At 37.0% G+C, this 21,085-nt stretch overlaps 2 protein-coding genes across 2 annotated transcripts; one reads left to right on the top strand and one right to left on the bottom strand.

Annotated features, from left to right (window-relative positions):
• Positions 1-12,930: 12,930 nt before the first annotated feature.
• On the bottom strand, positions 12,931-15,015 carry LOC123876675. Its single transcript, XM_045922969.1, has 4 exons — positions 14,909-15,015; positions 14,693-14,775; positions 14,438-14,573; positions 12,931-13,691 (listed from the first exon to the last, which is right to left on the bottom strand). Exons 1-4 carry the CDS (start codon positions 14,931-14,933, stop codon positions 13,624-13,626), a joined length of 312 nt encoding a protein of 103 aa, XP_045778925.1. The 5' UTR covers positions 14,934-15,015; the 3' UTR covers positions 12,931-13,623.
• A 1,658-nt stretch (positions 15,016-16,673) lies between these two features.
• On the top strand, positions 16,674-19,480 carry LOC123876676. Its single transcript, XM_045922971.1, has 4 exons — positions 16,674-16,746; positions 18,122-18,183; positions 18,750-18,888; positions 19,343-19,480. The coding sequence occupies exons 1-4, from the start codon at positions 16,722-16,724 to the stop codon at positions 19,393-19,395; spliced, it is 279 nt and encodes a 92-aa protein (XP_045778927.1). The 5' UTR covers positions 16,674-16,721; the 3' UTR covers positions 19,396-19,480.
• The last annotated feature ends 1,605 nt before the right edge of the window (positions 19,481-21,085 follow it).

Raw genomic sequence — 21,085 nt, 5'->3', positions numbered from 1 at the left:
AAAATCCCAAGGAATTTGTAGAAAAACCTAAATCTACGTGAACTACGCCGTAGGCACCAGTTAGCTGATAATAAAGGGAGGACACATCCTTTCGATTTGCGCATTGAAGCCAATGGTAGGTCTAAGTGCAGAGTTCACGGCACGTGTAACGTTATCAATGGATGCCACGGTCACGGTAATATTATCTATACAGTATTCTAACTCGGCCGTATCTTTGAAATAGATACCTACAGCTGCGCGGTACGTAAACATGCGGTAGGGCTGCCCGCCTCCAGCAGTTTAATTACACTTGCCTACTTTGTGTTTCCATCTAGTTTTGTGATTGTAAATATACTTTTTTTATATAAACAAATAAAATACTTTGTGAATTGCATAGGAAATGTTCAATAAAAATGCGTGTTGTTTTTTGATTGGTAGATTTAATTAAAAAACCATGTTTATGATTGAATAACAAATCGGTCTTATACATTTGAGACCGAAAAATATTTGCGCCTCGACTGAGACGTAGGAAATTAAACGAACGTTACGAATTATTAAATTTTAAAGTTTAAAAAATCCGCATTCTAGTATAAAGCTTTTAATTAAAAATTGTTTTGGGAAACATGGACAAGATGGAGAAAAATGAATATCTTTTAATTGGTTATAGATACCTACAGCTACTTTACAATTTATATATTTGGTTTTAAATGAAGTTCGGAATATTTTCTCCATTTTTTCTATATATTCCACAAAATCATCGCTGAGTACAATCAAAAAATTTGCGAATTAATCTTATTATAGTCCCGGTACCTTAAATACCGACATTCTGAGCTGAAATTGTGGCTTCTTTGATCGGGTTTCACATACAACGAAAAAATCGCGCAGTTATTGTTAGAAAAACAAAACACCGCCCGTTCGTCACTGCGGCACAGTCGCGACTGTCTGCGTGTCGAGCGCCTGCCGACATCGAGGTGCGTAGGTATAGCTCGCGTTTCGTCCGTTTGTATGAAGTTGGAATACTGATACATAATATTACCGTGCCACGGTGCATGAATGTACCTACCCACACACGTTTCAGTTCAAACAACTAAACGAGGCAACACGTTCAGCTTTTAATTAACTTTGCAACTACATAATATTATATAGTTTGGATTTGAACGATTTTTTTAATAACAGTCAGTGCAGAGCATTTGTCAGAGCATGACAGGGGGCTGATGATAAAAGTGAAAACTGAAAACTATGAAAAAACTAACCAAAAGCAGTGTGAGTCAGACTCGTGCACCGAGGGTTCCGTACTTGGGTATAGTTTACATGTAATATCCAATTCTGAAAATTTCATTGATAGATAGCTATATTACTAATCTCTGAGTGCTATATATATAATATATGTTACAGATTATATAACGCGGACGAAGTCGCGGACAAAAACTAGTTTTTAAGTAGGTATACCTACTCTTCATGATTTTCCGAAACTTGACGATACAACAGACGTTTTTTGTATTTTAAAAGTTCGATTGCTTTCAAACAAAACCGTTACATAAAACCGTGATGAAGTTATTTTATTGTTGTACGTTTTGGTGCTTTTGTCTCTTTCAGTTATTTTTTGATCGATAACAATATAAGGGTCAACTTTTCACGCACGAACAACCCACGCTTTTACGGAACAATAACTAAGTATTTTACGGAAAAAATCTACCGAAAGACGAACGTCTTTGTCAGTGGTATTACATAGCTTGTTATATACCTATGACAAAGAGTTTATAATCAACTGGCTTTCAATATTGTGATTTAGATACTATTTTTACTCAAAGGTTTTCAGACCTTTTAGGTTTTTAGGATTCAAAAAACAGTTGAACAACGATTAGATTAATTTTGGTTTTTGTAACATAAAACTACTACCATACTAGGATCTAATCATCTAATAATAACTTTCAAAATAGATCTCTACATCTAGATCTCTATTAAAGTGAACTTGTCTCTATTAAAGTAAAAAATGAACTTTTTGAACTTTTTTGATTTGGAGCATTGTTAGAGTGAATTTTCCCGTAGTCAGTTAGAATGTTTCATTGTAATATTTTACTATGCAAAGTTTTCTCACTAAAGTTCAAGTATCGAATATAAATTGTTCCAATTAATAAATTGCAAGAATCCATTTCTTAATTAGCAGGAGGTTCTGTCTGAGGCTTAATTGCTACCACAGGGTCTTAATTAAGGCGAACCACAACATCATTATTTACCTTTATCGGAGCTTTTTCATCCGAACTCCATTACTAGTCAGGGTGGAGTCGCTAGGCATATGCTTGGAAGATATTTACTACTAGAGGATGCCCGCGACTTCGTCCGCGTGGATGTAGGTTTTTAAAGATCCCGTGGGAACTCTTTGATTTTCCGGGATAAAAAGTTGTCTATGTCAATTACAGGGACGCAAGCTACCTCAGTACCAAACATACAAATCGGCCAAGCGGATGAGTTTTTAGGAATCCCGCGGGAACTGTTCGTTTTTCCGGGATAAAAAGTAGCCTATGTCCTTCCCCAGAATGTATCCTAATTCTGTACAAAATTTCAATAAAATCGGTTGAGTGGTTGAGCCGTGAAAGCGTAGCAGACAGACAGACAGACACACTTTCGCATTTATAATATTAGTATGGATTGGTTCAGAAATACTTGTAAAGTGTTGCGGATTGAACTACCTGTATAAAAGCTTGGTTCATTCATATCTATAGGTTATGTGATTGAAGTGCATCTCCATATAATATGCTAGTCCTACAGTAGACAAGCTTATCGTAATTTTTGCGCAAAGGATTAGCCAGGCTGTTCAGCTCAGAAAGCAGCCAGTATTCTTGGCACTATTTTAAGTGAGCGTAAATTGTACAGTAAGTAATAAGTTTTATTGTAACTTTCTAAATAAAATAATTGGTTGTCAGAGAGGATTGCTGACAAAAGTGAACAGTTACTTAAAACTATGAAATAACAGTGTTTTTTTTTTTTGGATTTTTAAATCAATTGTAATCTACTTATCAAAAATTTCATAATTTTTTAAACCAGTTAATTAAGTAACACCAGTTAACATAAGTTTAGTTTTTACATCTATTATCATGCATTTAGGTACTTAGGTAGCGCAACTTTAAAGATTTTGCCTATCCTGTATATCGTCCAACGCGCCTAAAGCGGTTTTCACTTCAAAAACTTAAATAATTAGGAAGACATAGCTACCTACCTATGTTACAACTTACTGCATGTGTTACTGCACAATTAGTTACACATTTTATATTTTAACTAACCACAGGAAGAAAAGCTATTCATTCCTCATCAATATCATTTATCGTAAACAGTTTATGCTTTATTTTTATTTTTATCACCATTATCCTTGTATGAAGCCACCTCATCGCCCGGAACAATTTCTACCATCCTTTTGGGCATCTTCCTACTAATTTGAACTTTATTGTGTAAGCCATAAGACACTTGAGCTAACCTTTATTGTTATTTAATTGTTATTGCAATATAACTTTTATTGTCTGTGAAATAAGAGATAGATGATTTTGTTTACGTGTGGCCGCTATACATCGATTCTTAATGTAAGCGCAACAATAAAACAATAGTAGATTCATTTATCTCTACCTGATGAAATAGTATGGACATGACCTGTTTTTAACCGACTTCAAACAAAAGGAGGAGGTTCTCAATTCGTCGGAATCTTTTTTTTAAAAGCTAAAATTCTTTTAAAGCTTCTTTTGCTTCGTCGTTGCTGTCTAAAACGATAGACATCCACATTGAACATTATAGGTTTCTTACAAGGATAGCCACAAAACACGATCTTGTCTTTTTTTGTGTCTAGAGACACCCAGCGACTCGCTTGAAGTCATTAACGTCGACCTAGTTCAGAGGCATCCACCCAAAAATTTAATATTTTTCAACTAACAAAATGAAAATAGAATGAATGAGATTCATATTACTACATGTAAATTAGCGATTTACATAATATGTCAGGGAAACACTAAAGTCATGATTGTTATGATTTTATTGTATGTACCTTATTGCTAGTTAAAATTGACAGATATTAAAACAATCTATACTAAATTGGCTAATCTGTGTAAAGCCAGACGACAGAAAAAAAAATCTGTACTAATATCATAAAGAGGAAAAGTTTGTAAGTTTGCTTATAGGAAGTAATCCCTGTAACAATTGATCTGATTTTGGAAATTCTTTCACCAGTACAAAACTACATTATTCCTGAATGAAATAGGCTTTTTTTTTAATTAGAGATCCCTATGAAAATTTTAATAAGCTACCCGTGCAAAGCCAAGGCGGGTCGCTAGTTTCGAATAAAATTTGAAGAAGTAAAGCTAAATTTACTAATCTTAATGTTAATCTATTTATTAAAAAAAAAACTGTTGCTCAAAAGCCACATCCACACTATCCCGTCTTATGATAAATACATTAAGTATAAATTTTATAAGGCCATTAAAATTAGGGCGGTCGGCCGCGAGCAAATTGTTGAGCGGTGCTTACAAAGCGAGCCGCCTAATCAATTGACTCCGCGGCGCATGAGAAAAATGTACTAACTGCAATATTTATACACAATAATTATTCTGTTATTGTATTAATGGATGACCATTCATTATTATTTGTTAGAAAAAAAGAAAGTGAAAGGCGTTTTCTATTTTCTAGTAAAAGTTTTAGGGGCCACTTGTTTATTAGATAAGACAGGATTATTTTTTATTTTTTTTTATTCTTGATTTTTGGGAGTTTTTTCCATTTGAAAAATGCCACTCCGTAAGGCCACATTATATACTTAACAACTTATTTGCGTAAGGCCTTCTTGTACAGCCGTAACAGTGCCCTAGCCTCATCCGACAGAGGTTGGGATAGGGCACCGTTATTTGTTTTTAACCCCCGACCCAAAAAGAGGGGTGTTATAAGTTTGACGTGTGTATCTGTGTATCTATGTGTCTGTGTATCTGTGTATCTGTCTGTGGCATCGTAGCGCCCAAACGAATGAACCGACTTTAATTTAGTTTTTTTTTGTTTGAAAGGTGGCTTGATCGAGAGTGTTCTTAGCTATAATCTAAAAAAATTCGTTCAGCCGTTTAAGAGTTATCAGCTCTTTTCTAGTTTTCTTGTAGAAAAGAAGGTTAGATAACCGTTAGGTTCATCATATTATGTCAATAGACAAATGTCAAGCTGTCAAGATGGACGTTGCCTAAATACATAATTATTTATTTGAAAATGATGTTTTGGAAAACTCAAATACTTTGGATCGTCGGGGGTGTTATAAATTTTTAATTTACACTTGTTAATTAAACTTATTTTATCGATCGCTGATGCTAAAAGTGCCTGCTAGGCACGGTACTACAGGTACTCTATCCACGGAGAGAATTTAATATAGGGCTTTCTTGCTTACGTAATCTCACACAAATGAAGACAAAAAAGTCAGTGCGCGTTAACCATTAAGTGCCCAACCAATCACAAACGAACCTATGTTTTCAAATTGAATTTCGAATGTTTTGAACATAGATTCGTTTGTGATTGGTTGGTGACCCACTAGATTTTTGTCTTCGTCATTTTTATGGGATTAAGTAACAGAGAGAGCCCTATATTAGCTTCTCCCCGTGGATAGAGAATAAGTTCATCGATTCTAGTTACCTATTTAGTTTAAATTATGTTTCGATTTGGTTACGTTATGTTAGGTTCCTTAGGAGTAACTCTAGTGTAAGGTGTAAGGGCAGGAGTCAGGCAGGTGATACCGACATTCTATCAACAATTAACCCACTTAAGCCGCAACTAGGCACGGCAAACAGATCCCGGCTTTGTCCACCCTGTTAGCGTGCTCCAGCTAAGTGCTGCGATCCTTGTTAACTGTTTAGGTTAACAAGGCGACCGAGCTGTTTGCTACGGCTATTGGCACAAGGAGCTAGTGTCTTGCTTGTTCTTTGCGTGCCTCAAATCATCTGCGACTGATATCAGGAAAATTTTAGACATTTAACTAAAAATTCTAATAGAAACTGCGGGAAAATGAAAAGTTGGGGAATCTTCTTCTTTCTTTCTTCTTTCTGGGCTGGTTCCGTCTGTTGTACGTGCGTTGCCCCTCCCCGCCGAAGTCTTTACTCCAGCCATCCACGCTCGCTCCAGAAACCGTGTAGACCGCCCAGGTTGCCGAGGGAAAGTTAGGGAATATGAAGTCGGAAAATTTGCAGTAACTGAGAGAAAAATTTGACATTGAAGTGGCAATGAGTAGGGCACTTCAACGGCAAATTTGGTAGAGTTGGAGTCCCAAGGTCCAATGGTAACCTCACTCAAGAGTGCGCAGCGTTAGAAGACACCCACTAGGTGGACAGATGACATCAAACGATTCAGGGGGTGCAAGGCCGTGGCGTGTGCAAGACCCTATAAGAGACGATAGTCTTCCACTGTTAGGCATAGTATGCAAGTCGTCCAACAGGTTTTCTCCCCCAGGAAACCCCCTGATACTTATATTTCAGGATCCTTGAATCGTCGTTAATATTTTGTTGTAAAAAAAAGTATTACTAGGTATTTCCAACAAAGATGCAAACGTTTACAGCGAAGTTAAAGAAGACGCTTGGTTCTTGGTTCATAGAGTAAAGGAGAAAAAATATAGATTCAATCTAAATTATTCCACATCTAACTTCTTTAAGTTCTTTAACCGGTGTTGAATAAATTTGACGATTTGACAGTTTTTGTATGGTACATCTATCAAAATTCGCCAGAGAGTGAACTATCAGCCAATAATAGGTCATTTGAATAGGTAAATTAACAAAACGCTATGTCTTATCACTTAGAACCTACTGCAGCGAGCCTGTAACATTTTATTTTCAATTTTCGCTTTAAATTCGTAGATTCCACGTGAATAGTCCACATAATATTGATATTTATTTATTGTCAGTCACATGTGAAATATCTAGCTTATTTTTTATCGCTACTGTGTGTTACAATTTTGACGTAACCTCGCTGTTCTATCGTGTCAATATTGATGGAGTGGCACTGCGACTGCCTATGATTTTTTTAGCAGGCATGAAATATAGCAACTTTTATGTCTAAAAATAACGTTAAAATAATGATCTATAGGTAGTTAGTTATATTAAGGAAAAACTTGAGTGACTGGCATATTATCGACGTAGAAATCCAAACACTGGGTCTTGAAATTTTACTTCGAGATTTTTGTTTTCAAGAGCCTTACTATAAAAACAAACCGGGTTAAAAGTGTTTAAGAGGATGAAAAAGGATCATGCTCTGAGTGTTTAAGACTTTTATTATTTGTTGTTATAGCAGCAATTCCCTCGCTCTGGGAAAATTTTACCTCGCTACTGATAACGGTTCGTGAGATATAATCCGTTGCAATAGAGTCTAGTTGGCACACTTCGGGTAAGGAAAACTAATAAAAAACACAAAAAACAGGAAATTTCTTACAACCCACTATTATTTTAACCTAAAATGGAGCGGTAATAATGCTCCATCTATTTGGTACTTGTACCGGTAACTGGATTTTTACCAAACCATTTAACAGGGCATTGTAAAAAGTGGTGTCACCCCGCGTCTTAGACAAATTTCGGCGTTTCGTCTAGCCGTATTATCACTTGCCTGGTAATAGATCTGGCGGGTGCGGGCAGCATCTGTCTAAATATGTATACAGGATGCTAAAATAATGATCTGTAGAAAAGAAAGAGTTTGGACATGAATGCCTTTACGCTCTACATCTTGTAAGCCCCTATCAGATTTTTAACAAAGATTTTTTTCAACAAAGTCCTATAATGTTAGGGATATTCTAAGGAATATCCCTAACATTATAGGTAGGTATATATTTTAGGTGATGTATTTTTCTCTCTTTTTTGTGTGTTTACTTTAGTGGTTTGTTGAACCGGTCTCAGGTCCCAAATGAAATTGCGGGTCTGTTGAGGTACTGGTACGGAAACCAAACAAATATTGTGAAATGGGGCGAAGCGACTTCTAATTCATATAAATTAGACTGCGGTGTTCGTCAAGGTGGGATTACTTCTCCGGATATTTTTAACATTTATGTAAATAACCTGATAGAGGAGCTGAGAGACACCAAGATCGGATGCCACATCAATGGAGTATGTGTAAATAGTTTGAGTTATGCGGATGATATGGTGATTCTTAGCCCTTCTATCAAAGGCCTCAGAAAGTTGCTCTCGGTTTGTGAGCATTATGCTAATGCTCATGGGCTGAAATATAATGTGAACAAAACTGAGATGCTCGTATTCAAGGCAGGTAAAGGTCCGGAAAGAATCCCAGAAATTATTTTAAATGGTAAAGCTGTTCGGGTTGTGCAGACTGCAGACGTTCAAATATCTTGGGCACATCCTGACAGAGCATCTAAAAGATGACAGTGACATTGAGAGAGAAAGAAGGGCACTCTCGATCCGTTCCAATATGCTGGCGCGTAGATTTGGCAAATGCAGCAAGGAAGTTAAAATAACCTTATTTAACGCCTACTGCCAATGCTTTTATACGTGCCAGCTATGGACTAACTTTCTTAAAAAGTCGTTCACTGCAATACGAGTACAATATAACGACGCATTCCGAATACTCATGGGTTTGCCGAGGTATTGCAGTGCTTCTACTATGTTTGCCGAAGCGAGAGTGCCCGACTTCTATTGTATTGTCAGAGCTCGTGTGGCATCCTTTTGGGAAAGACTTCGGAGCTCTATCAATACAATACTCAAGGTTGTTTGTGAAGGGATGCCCAGCCCTATTTTTAATTATTGGTGGTCTGTACACCAGGATAAGAACAGAAAATAATACCTGTGACCTGTGACATCTGAAATGAGTTTTTTTTAACCATTTCAGTTAGTCTTAAGTTAATCTAATGTAAGTAAATGCTTTTAATGTAACGTATATTCTATTGTAATTTTATTTGTATACTTATGGGTTTTTTTTATGCCTGACAATAAAAACTATTATATATATTATATTATATAAGTAGCCACATATTACATTATGTACCTACTTCATGAATGAAAAATAATAAAGTATTAGGAATTCTCAGTAAATACCTACTAGCCCGGAGTAAGGAAGTTGGCGGTGTTCCACCCCCGTGCCTCGGAGAGCACATAAAGCCGTCGGTTCTGCACCTGATCTCTCTCCGGTCGTATCGGATTTCCGTCCCACCGGGCTATGAGAGTGAGGCAAAAGAGTGTGCATCACCTACCGCGCAGTTGGCTTATCTCTATGGATATTGGCCGCCGGCGCGCCGCCCTGACAAAAATTGGTCGGGAGGACTTTATCCATATCCATACTAATATTATAAAAGAAAGTTTGTATGTCTGTCTGTCTGTCTGGCAGTTTGCTAGCTTTTCACGGCCTATTCTAATCGATTCTGATTAAATTTGGTACGGAGTTAGCTTACATCCTGGGGACGGCTACATAGGCTACTTTTTATCCCGGAAAATCAAAAAGTTCCCACGGGATTTGTAAAAAACCCACATCCATGCTGACAAAGTCGCGGGCATCATCTAGTTCTAGTTCATAAATCCTATCATTACTTCATAAATCGAAACACACTGTATAAACTAAACTGTATGAACAGCATAAGTAGAAATGCAACTGAAAAATGTATAGGAGATGTGAACGCAAACACTCGCACGCGTTACTGTTACGTTTCCAATGCACAATTTAAAAAATCGTTCAAGTGCGATTCAGACTTTGGCGATTTAGAAACTAGGAAGCGATTTGATTCTTCGTTTCTAATACGCACTGCTAGAATATGGAATGCCTTTGCGGCTTCCGTTTTTCCCGCCAGCTATAATATTGGTACCTCAAAAGAAGACTGCAGTAGGCACCTTCTGGGCGGGCGCGCTCCACCTTAGGCTGTATCATCTCCTGTTTGGTAACATCGCAGCCAAGCGCAAGCCTATATAATTATGAACAGACAAACAGATACAAAGTGAATCTATAAGGGTTCCGTTTTTTTCTTTTGAGGTACGGAACCTTAAAAAAGAACTCGCACTTTTTTTAACTACATACAATCGTTAAACCCAAGCCACTTTAAAACTAGTTATTTTTACGGAAATCTGGCATTGAACAGATATTAATTCTAAAATGTGTATACAAAATTAAATCGATTTTGATTGGTTAATATTCAAATGAAAGCCGAACTACGTTTGTTTCGAATACGCTACGAATAAACCCCTCTTGCTAGTTTGAGGACAGGAATATCGATTGCCGATATTCGATAGGCTGCGAATGTGTGGCTGCCATCACAATGAAAATCTGCCCAGTTATTAATTGAGTATTGTTTGCGTGTAATAAGATCTGACCGTTACAAGGTATATGAAGACAGGACTGCAAGCTATTGCCTGTTGTTAGTTGCTGAACCAGCTATTGGATTTATGCAAAACACGCTTTTGCCCACAACTTCATCCGCGTGGGCTCAACAAATTTCAAATCCCCATTTTTACCTCTAAGGGTTGAATTTTCAAACATCCTGTCTTAGCGGATGTGTACGTCATAATAGCTACTCTGCATACCAAACAGCCCGTCTAGTAGTTTAAGCTGTGCGTTGATAGAGCAGTCAGTCAGTTATTTTTTCCTTTTATATATTCAGTTATGTCAATCATCGATCACACATGAAATCTTAGAACTACCATACTGATATACGTAATTAAATATCTCAAATAAAAGCATAGGTGTAATTGCGCACAGAAATTGAAAGATTTTTTATTCAAATAAACTTTTGCAAGTAGGCCTTACTTGCCTAAAGCATAAAACTAATCTATAAGTGTTATGTATCTTCACCTAATGGTGAAGATATATGTACCTAGATCTGTTTAATTGCTAAACTTGTCCAATTTAAGGGGTTAATGAATAAACAGATGTATCAATAAGAATTGTAAAGAAAATGTCTACAATTCGGAAACAGAAATAGAAACATTTTAAAACTGTTACTCATTGAACCAAGCGGTGATCGAACCTAAAACCTCTCTGAGGCTGTCCTGTCTACACCGTTGGGCATAAGTCCGTCGATATTATATTAAAAGACAAGAAGTAAAGTAAGCAAGGGCTGTGTAACCTTAGCAAATACTTCAAGGAACTCCTAACAGTTGTTACACTGACGTCAAATGCCTACGCAGCTTCGCACTGCGTGTTTGACTTGCACGTGTTTGCCCGCAAACATGTCCATGTAGCATTGATTTATGTCTGCTTCTGTTTGCGAAATGTATTCGCGGGAAAAGGAAATTAGTTAGTAAAGGATAATACGTAATAGCTTAGCAGTTAAGACGTCCGTTTCCTAATCGGGAGGTCGGGACTTCGATCCCGGGCATGCCCATCGGTAGCATTGATTTATATGTCTGCTTGTTTGAGAAATTTATTCGTTGACGTAGTAAATCAGTACTATAATGAGTGACATAAAATAAAAAAATAAGTAATTATTTAAAAAAAAAAAACGCTCTTGCGCTGCCATATTGATTTTTTTCAAAAATTATCGTTAGCGTCAGTTGGGATAATTTAAGGATTCTTACAATGCTATATACATCCAAATCTGTTTAGGTACTTAGTACCTAGTTAGTGTTTAACAAAAAACTTACATACATACACCCTGAAAACGTTGTACTCCATTTTTGGGCAGTCTTCTAAAAATAAATATTAGAGAAAGGTATCGTTAGAATCCTTGCATCATCATGTGACATGCACCGGTTATAATTCTTTTGAACAAGTGTAAATTAAAAATTTATAACACCCCCGACAAGTGAAGGTTACAGTCACTAGAAAAGAGCTGATAACTTTCAAACGGCTGAACCGATTTTCTTGGATTATAGCTAAGAACACTCTCGATCAAGCCAACTTTCAAACAAAAAAAAACTAAATTAAAATCGGTTCATTAGTTTAGGAGCTACGATGCCACAAACAGATACACAGATACACACGTCTAACTTATAACACCCCTCTTTTTGGGTCGGGGGTTAAAAATATATCTTTTTAGTTTTGTGGTTTATGTCATTATCTACAAGAAGTTTAAATTCATCTGCTAACGGATATTCCTCATAATCTAAATATAGTATTAGTTTTGTGTAGAGCAGTTGTGTTTTTTTTTTAATTTTTTGATTACGACTTGTAACATCGGCATTCATGGATTACGTAATAAAATGATTTCATATTACTCTATTAATAACCTCAATAGGCATACCAGTATCATAATATATTATCAAAACGGCATCTTAATACATGGGGCAATTATAATATGCATCTAGATATTGCATTACGGCATTCCTATTAATGTAATCTTAGGCTATTTACAACTAGTATCGGCTTTAATAATGTCTAAGTATTGCAATTTATATATGAAGAATTAAACTGTAATGTGGGCGTTTTAGTAAATCGATACTAATATTATGAATGCAAAAATGGACAGACAGACAGTCTGCCTATCAGTCCATCTATCTGACTGTCTGTTATCTTACACAGCCAATTCGATTAACTGTTTTTAACAAAATTCGATACTTCTTTCATCCCCGGGCATAAACAACTTTTTATTTTGGAAAATTAAAGAGGTTTTTGAGATTCATAAATAATAATAACTATTATTATACATAGAGACGTGTGGGGACATTATTTTAAGTACTTTATAGATATTTTCATTCATTTTTCTTCCTCAATGCTAAGATATCTATTATCTATTGCACATGTATCTAAGTAGACACGCGCAATTTTTTATTTTATTCATCAACAGTATCAATTTTACCCTGGGGCCATGGAGTCTTAGTGCTAAAAAAAATTTACGAGACATTTCACCGCGTTTAATAACCTAATCGGGTGAAGGGCTGGCTCATCTTTTGCGCAACGGATCAGCCTGGCTGTCCAGCGCGGAAATACAGCCAGTATTCTTGGCACCATTCCACGCGGGCATGATTTGTATAGTAATTAGATAAGGCTAGCTTTAAGTTTTATTGTATTAAAAAATAATTACACCATTAATTAAAATCAGTGTACTTTATAAGATGCATTAATACAATAATAATAATCAATTACAATTATTCACAAATAGATTTATCGAGCTATATATTTATATCAACTTTCTTGTAATTATAGGTAGGTAAATTTTTTCGCAAAACCTTGATCTAGGTTTGACCAAGATTTTATCACAATAGGACCTTCACATTCACGTAGATACAAAAATCCGAATTTAATCGACATGGCCACAGAGTTAGGATATGATATTTCATGTTACATAAAGAGGTTCGATCGACAAAGCCGTCTAGACAGAGCAATCGTACGATAAGTGCGGGGTGAAGGTGCGATTTGCGACCCGGATTGTACTGGCCTGCGTAGTTACTAGTTAGGTTAGGTTAGCTAGCCTATGTTGAAAGGTCGTCATGGTCGTCATTTACTACTCGGTCAAGCTAAGTTTGCACCTCGCGTCGATTACGTCACACTGACGTTTAGGTACGGTATGCGAACCGTACTGGCACGACAAGACGACCGCGGGGACGTGAGCGGGTAAGTGGGATAGGCGCCGCATTCCAGCGAGGTGCAAACTTAGCGCGACCGAGTTATACCAGAGATCACAGGCGTCCGACGACTGTGTCTCTTTTTTATACTGCGACATGACCCTATGACCCTATGGCAAGGGACTTAATTATTTGAAAGCTTATAATTTTTTTTTTGAAGTCAGTTTTCCATTCTCTCGGCCGCAGCTGCTTCGTATTTGCATACATCCACTCTAACATGTCGGTACTCTGAAAATAAAAACGTATATTAGTTAAATACGCCTCGATGGACACTTGAACACAAAGAAAATAATGAAAAACAAGGAACTTTACAGAGCGGACTCAGCGGACCATTCCTAATGCTTTGTACACTACCAAAGCGTGTAGAGAAGTAGAAAAATTTTAACCAATCGATATATTATGACATAATTTACGAAAGGCCTCATTCATACAAGAGCTTTTATAACGTCCGTTAAAAAAGCGTTCAAATAGAACAAATGTATCCCCAAGTATCTGTTCACACGTCAACACTTTTTTATCGTAACATTTCTAGCGCAACGCCGGGTTTTAACGCAACGCTTTTTTAACGCTCGTGTGAATTAGGGCTAGAGTAATAATAACGACTGAATTTCGGCCACGGTGACGTTTCTTTATAGAGATTAGCATGTGCGCGAGAGACACTATATGGCACAAACATGTGCGCAAACACAGGTACAATCTCTAATCCCTCACTCTCATAGCCCGATGGAACGGAAATCTTACACGATCGGATATAGATCAAGCGCAGGATCGATGGATTTACGTGCTCTCCGAGGCATGAGGGTTCAACACCGCCAACTCCGGGCTAGTCAGTAGTGAAACTACAATACTCTGATATAGAAAAGCCAGATAACGATGATTTAAACGCGTTTTTTATTATAATTTGAGACTCTTAATCCCATAATCTGTTCTTCAGATGAACATTTGGGGAAAAATAGAAAGAAACGGATACTTACGTTTTTTCTCATCACAGTTGTATTCATATAAATCGCAATTATCGTTGAACATTCTAGAAATACCCAAAGAGTCCTGTCCACAAATCGGGACGAAATCATGTTGACACTGGTCAGCCATTTTGCAGAAGTTAATAACCTAAAAAAAACTTTTTTAATTATTTTTTATAAATTTACCTTTTACAAGAAAAAGAGTTGTAATAATATTAAATAAATAACTACATTGAACTATAAGATAACGTAAAAAAGCAAGTTTACCGGTTCTAAGGGAAAAAAATAATCTTCTGCTTCTATTTCAACATGTGACCGAACTTCAACTACGAATCCTAATATTAAAAAACCTGAAAAAGTCAACAAGTTTTTCTTTTGAGAAAAAATATATACAACAGAATTTATACATCATTACTACAGTACATATTTACATAAAATTATAACAGTATTTGAGAGTAATTACAAGTTTTATTAAATACTTACTAGTATAGAGCTGGTAAAGTATCATAACTTACACGAGTGGTCAAATCACTTGCCGACTATGGTCTAGTTTGTTGTTAGGCTAGTCATGTTTACACTGAACACGTTACTGTGGCTCTAGAACAGGAAATTCTATCAAAACATACGCTTTATGTTGAAAACTATTTGGAGCACTGACAGATCACAGGCAGAGGTTATAAACTAGCTATAAAATTATCTAACACTCGTTTAAAGTTTGACCTAAAAAATAACATTGGAGTTTGTATAGATGTTTAATAATACTGATGGCGATTGTCTTATTTTGTCTTTGATAGTAAAATAAAAATCAAAGCAAAAGAAATAGGTAAGTAAATAAGTTGGAATATTTGGTTTCTTAAATTTCAAAACCAAATTTTTAACTCATCTACCTACAAAACAACATGCAACCAAGGCCATAAAAACACAGGAGGCCTAAGTTAGTTGATATGCATGCTATAGATATATAGAAAAAGAATAAAAACAGCTAAGTCCCGCTTCTATCGAATTTATTTGCAAGGACTAATTTCATAAACTACTGAAACAATTTTCATTTGGTTTTCACTAATGGATAGGCTGACAAGAAGGTTTAGATATAGGTATAACTAGATGATGCCCGCAGCTTCGCCCGCGTGAATTGGTCAGATCCCCTGCAGCATCAGGATTGAGGAGTTGGAATCCAAATTTTTTATGGAACAGTGTCGCAAAGTTCCCTTAACGATTAAAAAAAAATTACGCAAACCGATTCAGAAATCTCGGAGATATCAGTGTACATAGGTAAAAAACACAACTCCATTTGTCAAAGTCGGTTAAAAAAGTAGCCTATGCTACTCCTTGGTTAATTCTCTACTTGTCTGTGAAAGTTCCGTCAAAATAGGTTTAGCCATTCCGAAGATTAGCCCGTTCAAACAGACACGACACTTCAATTTTATTTATTAGTATAGATTTACTACTTACACCCGTCCCGGATTCACTCAGAAATTTCTGGAAAACCATTTTTAGTGTCAATATGTATCAACGTTATGGAGAAAACATATAGGACGCGACAGGTCGAGACGGCAATCAGTGTATGAGGTGGAAGGACGCTCCACATATCCGCACGTCAACCGCGCTATCCAGCACCGGGCTAGCGCGCGGGCTGTGTGCCGTGCGGGTTGTCCCCATCGCGATTGCCATCTCAAACTTTCGTGTACTATATACTTATGCAAAATCTAAGGTTTCTAGGCCCAGTAGTTTGTGCTTTAGATCATTTGATATGTCAGTAAGTTTTACCTTTTATAAAATGTTTAAAGGTTTAGTTTAAATCCCACCTTAAGCCAAGGCTGAAGCTAAACTATAAATACCTAAATTCATACTAATATTATAAATGCGAAATGTGTGTCTGTCTGTCTGCTACCTTTTCACGGCCCAACGGCTTAACCGATTTTGACGAAAATTGGTACAGGGTCAGCTTATATTCCGGGGACGGACATAGACTACTTTTATCCCGGAAAATCAAAGCGTTTCCACGGGATTCCTAAAGACCCATCCGCTTAACCGATTTGTATGAAATTTGGTACCGAGGTAGCTTACGTCCCTGTGATTGACATAGAAAACTTATTATCCCGGAAAATCGAACAGTTCTCACGGGATCTTTAAAAACCTAAATCCACGCGGACGAAGTCGCGGGCATCCTCTAGTGAAGAATAAATAAAATGTTTGCAACACCTGTCATCAGCTGTATCCGCGTTGCGTTTACCGCCGTAATAAACCACAACACGAGTGAATCGGATATTATCATTTAATAGATCAATACACCGGCATGTGGAGGAACATCATCGTTCAATGTGAGTATACGTCTTAATCCTAATTTACAAACCAGCTCTAAGGTTGAAATATATAGTGCGCACTTTGAATTTGCTTAGACTCAAGTTTTACTTAAAACGAGACAGATTTCTGCCAGGTATTTACGCTGTCTCGTTTTAGAGGGGTCTCTCCGTCATTCGCTCCATACAAACGCAGTTCCAATTTCATTTGAATACTAAGCAACCAAAGTCCATGAAATTTTGCAGACATATTCTAGAAACTAATATCTATGCCTATGGTTTTCCAGATTTCTGTTAAAATATTCGGTTTCAAAGTTACGCGGTCTTAAAAATTCACATACAAATCTTTGAGCCGATATAATTTTAAAACTACATATTTTTAGAAAAATCTAAAACACCACAGGCACAGATATTAGTTTCTAGAATATGTCTGCAAAATTTCATGGACTTTGGTTGCTTTATATTCAAATAAAATTGGAACTACGATGGTATGGAGTAAGTGACCGAGAGAGCCCTGTTAAGTCTGAGCAAAGTCAAAGTGCACTCCATAGCTCAGCCTACATCCTTTAATTCTCTGCTCAGCGGTGAGCGATGTAGTCTTTTAAGTGCGAGGTCCCGAGTTCTATTACTAATAGGGGCAATTTGGAAATAAAATACGTTTAAACAAGATGCCCACGATTTCGTCCGCGTGGAATTAGTTTTTTAAAAATCCCTCGAGTACCTACCCTTTGATTTTTCACAGCCAAACGGGCCTATTTTCTTTCCCTGGGTGCAAGCTATCTCTGTGCCAAATTTCGTCAAAATTATTAAAACGTATGTATCTCAAGCACAGATGCGGTAAGATATCGCGTTGGGGATATGCCATAACTGCCTTATTTCTTCCAAGTTAGCACGCTTCCGTCTTTGACTGTATCTTTAATTATTCCTACTTACTAACAGGTAAAATCGGACCAATTAATATTGTAGTCGATACAAAACTGACTCTCCCTGGTTACAAAAAAAAAATGCCCTTATTGCTGGGGGTCATTCCTTTTCCAAAATTACACTATTGCAGGGGTTTTCTAAGGCGGATTCCCATATCCCGACGAGTGGGTTTTCTTCCGGTTTCAATTTTCAAATTTAACGATTTTCGTCAGTAGGTAGATAAGTACTAGAGCTTGGATTTCTTAATTAATTTAATAAATTAATATCAATAGCATTAAATAACCATAATAAAACGATATTTAAGCAATATCAAAATATTCTGAAGCGATTTAAAATTGATTTATTTATGCAAAATGATTCCGTATGCAATATGACTTGAAGCTATATTTACAGCCGCGTAAACATCTCAAACGATTGCGTTGTACAATTAATACTTTGATATGATGCATATTAGCATAATGCTATATTTCAGGTATATTATGGGTCCTTCTGCCGGCTTGCGGCCATCTTCCTGACTACGCTTCGACGCCAGCCGTAAGACCTTATTCAATTTAGGCGACTATACAGCTCATACTTAAGACACAGTAAAACGAGATAACTATTTCTTTATTTTCGATAAAAATAACTTGCAAACGAGCTCGCACATCACCTGAAGTTAAGTGATTAATTACCGTCGCCTATGAGCATTTGCAATACCAGTGTTGAAATCGTTCTTGCGTTGCCGGCCTTTCAGGAATTTGCCCTCCCTTAAATGAATCCATATGGAAATCTAGTGGTAACACCGCCGGCCGGAGCGAGTTGGTTCCACAGTTTATGACAGAGACACACCTTAGTCTATTTCGTTTTAACTCTAAAGTCAGCCTGAGATCTATAGAACGGACTATGACTTTGCTCAGACTAAAGACATAAGCTAGAACGAGACAGCGTTGTGTCTCGTTTTAACCACATATCTATGTTTTAACCGCAATTTGAGTCTGAGCAAAGTACGCTCTAACGAGCCTTCGCCTATAATACGGGCTATTCTAGTTTAGGGGCCAGGACTCCATGAAACTTGCATGTAAAAGTTTTTGATTCATAAATTTTCACTTCATTCCTTCCAGAACAAAATCGACCAATTCTGCAGCCTAGCAGAAACGTGTATTCATGACACTATTCCAATTTGCGGGAAAATGGGTGATGAAAAACGAACATTTCTGGACCTCTGCGACTTATTGGAATACGCCTGTGATACTAACCTAAGTATGACAATAATTCTTATTTAAATACAGATATTATTTCCTACTTATATTTTATAACTAGAGGATGCCCGCGACTTCGTCCGCGTGGATTAAGGTTTTAAAGATCCCGTGGGAACTGTTTGGTCTTCCGGGATAAAAAGTAGCCTATATCAATTACAGGGACGTAAGCTACCTCGGTACCAAATTTCCTACAAATCGGTTAAGCGGATGGGTTTTTGGGAATCCCGTGGGAACTCTTTAATTTTCCGGGATAAAAAGTAGCCTATGTCCGTCCCCGGAGTATAAGGTAACCTTGTACCGAATTTCGTCAGAATCGGTTCAACTGTTGGGCCGTGAAAAGGTAGCAGACAGACAGACAGACAGACACACTTTAGCATTTATAATATTAAGTATGGAAGTATGGATTTGTGGTTTATACACTTTTCAATTATAGCTATATTAAATTTTGTCCACAGTTTTCACGCACATTGAAGACATTCCTGGATGCCCCGTTCACAGAGCTCAATAACAAAATGTTTTTATTAGTTTAATAATACTTCTGTATAAGTTGATAAACATCGTTTTAGTTTCCCAAATCTCTTGGATTCTCAAGAGTAGGTACCTACTAGGTAGGTAAGAGTACGTACCTACTGCATTTCAGAAAGAAATTAAAACCTCTGCACTTTTGTACCTACGCAGGTATTTTTAAGTTAGCAACCAGGGCAACCAGTTACGCCTTGAGATGACTAAGCAGGTTAAACTGGAAGGGATATTCACCCCTAATCATTTTCAATTTGGCATCGTATCAGAATGCCAAATATTCAATTGAATTTTGAACACAAACCAACTTGAAGCTGAGAATCTAACGTAAAATCTTCCACATAAAAGACCACAGGGCTCATTTTAAGGATAACCCCGAAGATTTTATGACAAGTGTTCACTAGCAATAAAACTTGCTTGCAAAAGTCAGCTCTGGCAAGTAATATTCACTGTGTAAATACAAGAAAAGCAAATCTACTCTTGCAAGATTTCTAAAAGTAACTTCAGCAATTTGACTATGCAAGCAATTTGCAAGCCAACAACCCACAAGCGCAGTGTGTGATGACCGCCAATCCGCTGGACTGACGACCTTAAGAAGGTGATGGGAAGTGGGTAGATGAGGAAGATGGAGGACCGTGTGTGGTGGCGCGCTCTTGTAAAGGCATATGTCCAGCGCAGTGGACGCAAACAGGCTGATTGATTGATTGAAGAAATCTACAAGTTTATTGCTAATGGGCACATATAGTCTCAGGAATACATGCAGACAGAATCACGGGCAGCTGTTAGTTAATTACAACGAAGAAAGATCGTACACAGACGTAACTTTTTTGCACAAAAAGTATCTTTACTTAAATATGTGTTTAAGTACCATTACGGTAATACCTTAGTCTGACCTGAGATCGGTGAGCGAGATAGAGTTATTGCAGGTTGTGTGGGCGTGATAGAGATGAAGATAGCCCGAAGGTTGACCGGTAACAGGTTAGGGCAGAAAGTATAGCGATGCCAGTAAGGTACGAAGTCTCGGGTGAATCCTTATGCGGTTGCACCGTTTTCTTGATCAGTGGTTAATCTAAAAATCTTAAGTTAGTTTTGCATATTATTTTAGTACTTATAACTGTGGTTAAATATTAATTTCAAGGTAATGTTTTAAGAATCAACTTAATAGTAATATAATAAATGGGATTAATTAAATATTTTATTTGCGTAATTACATGTAACGGACTACAGCGAACTAAAGAATAACAAGGAATTCTGTAACAATCCACATTTTCATTTCAATTTGGCAAAGGATAAAATATTTAACATTCAATAGTAGGGAAACACAAAAAGAAGAATTTAGGTGTCATGGCACTCCTGAAAGATGCAAAGCTTCTTAATTTATTAATTATATTTAAATCTTGTTTGCTATCTAGCTCACTCATACGAGTATTTGGGCAACCAGAAACAGTGAGCTAATTCCCATTTCATGTGGGCAAAAATATACCCTGCAGTCAATGAGGTGTGTGTGCAAGATTACCCTATTTCAAAATTGTCGTTTCAAAAATATTTTAAACGGTGTTTAGTTTAATCTGTACAGGTGGAACCCGGCCCTGTGGTCCGTGAGAAAGCTACAATTTGAACAAGGCGTAATTAGCGGGTGCATTAAATCGGAGCCCGCCCGCTCGCCGCCCGCCGCTCGC

Source organism: Maniola jurtina, chromosome 22 (assembly GCF_905333055.1).
Source record: "Maniola jurtina chromosome 22, ilManJurt1.1, whole genome shotgun sequence".
Classification (NCBI taxonomy): domain Eukaryota; kingdom Metazoa; phylum Arthropoda; class Insecta; order Lepidoptera; family Nymphalidae; genus Maniola; species Maniola jurtina.
The sequence above is the reverse complement of the archived record's forward strand: the minus strand, read 5'-3'. Positions and strand labels throughout refer to the sequence as shown.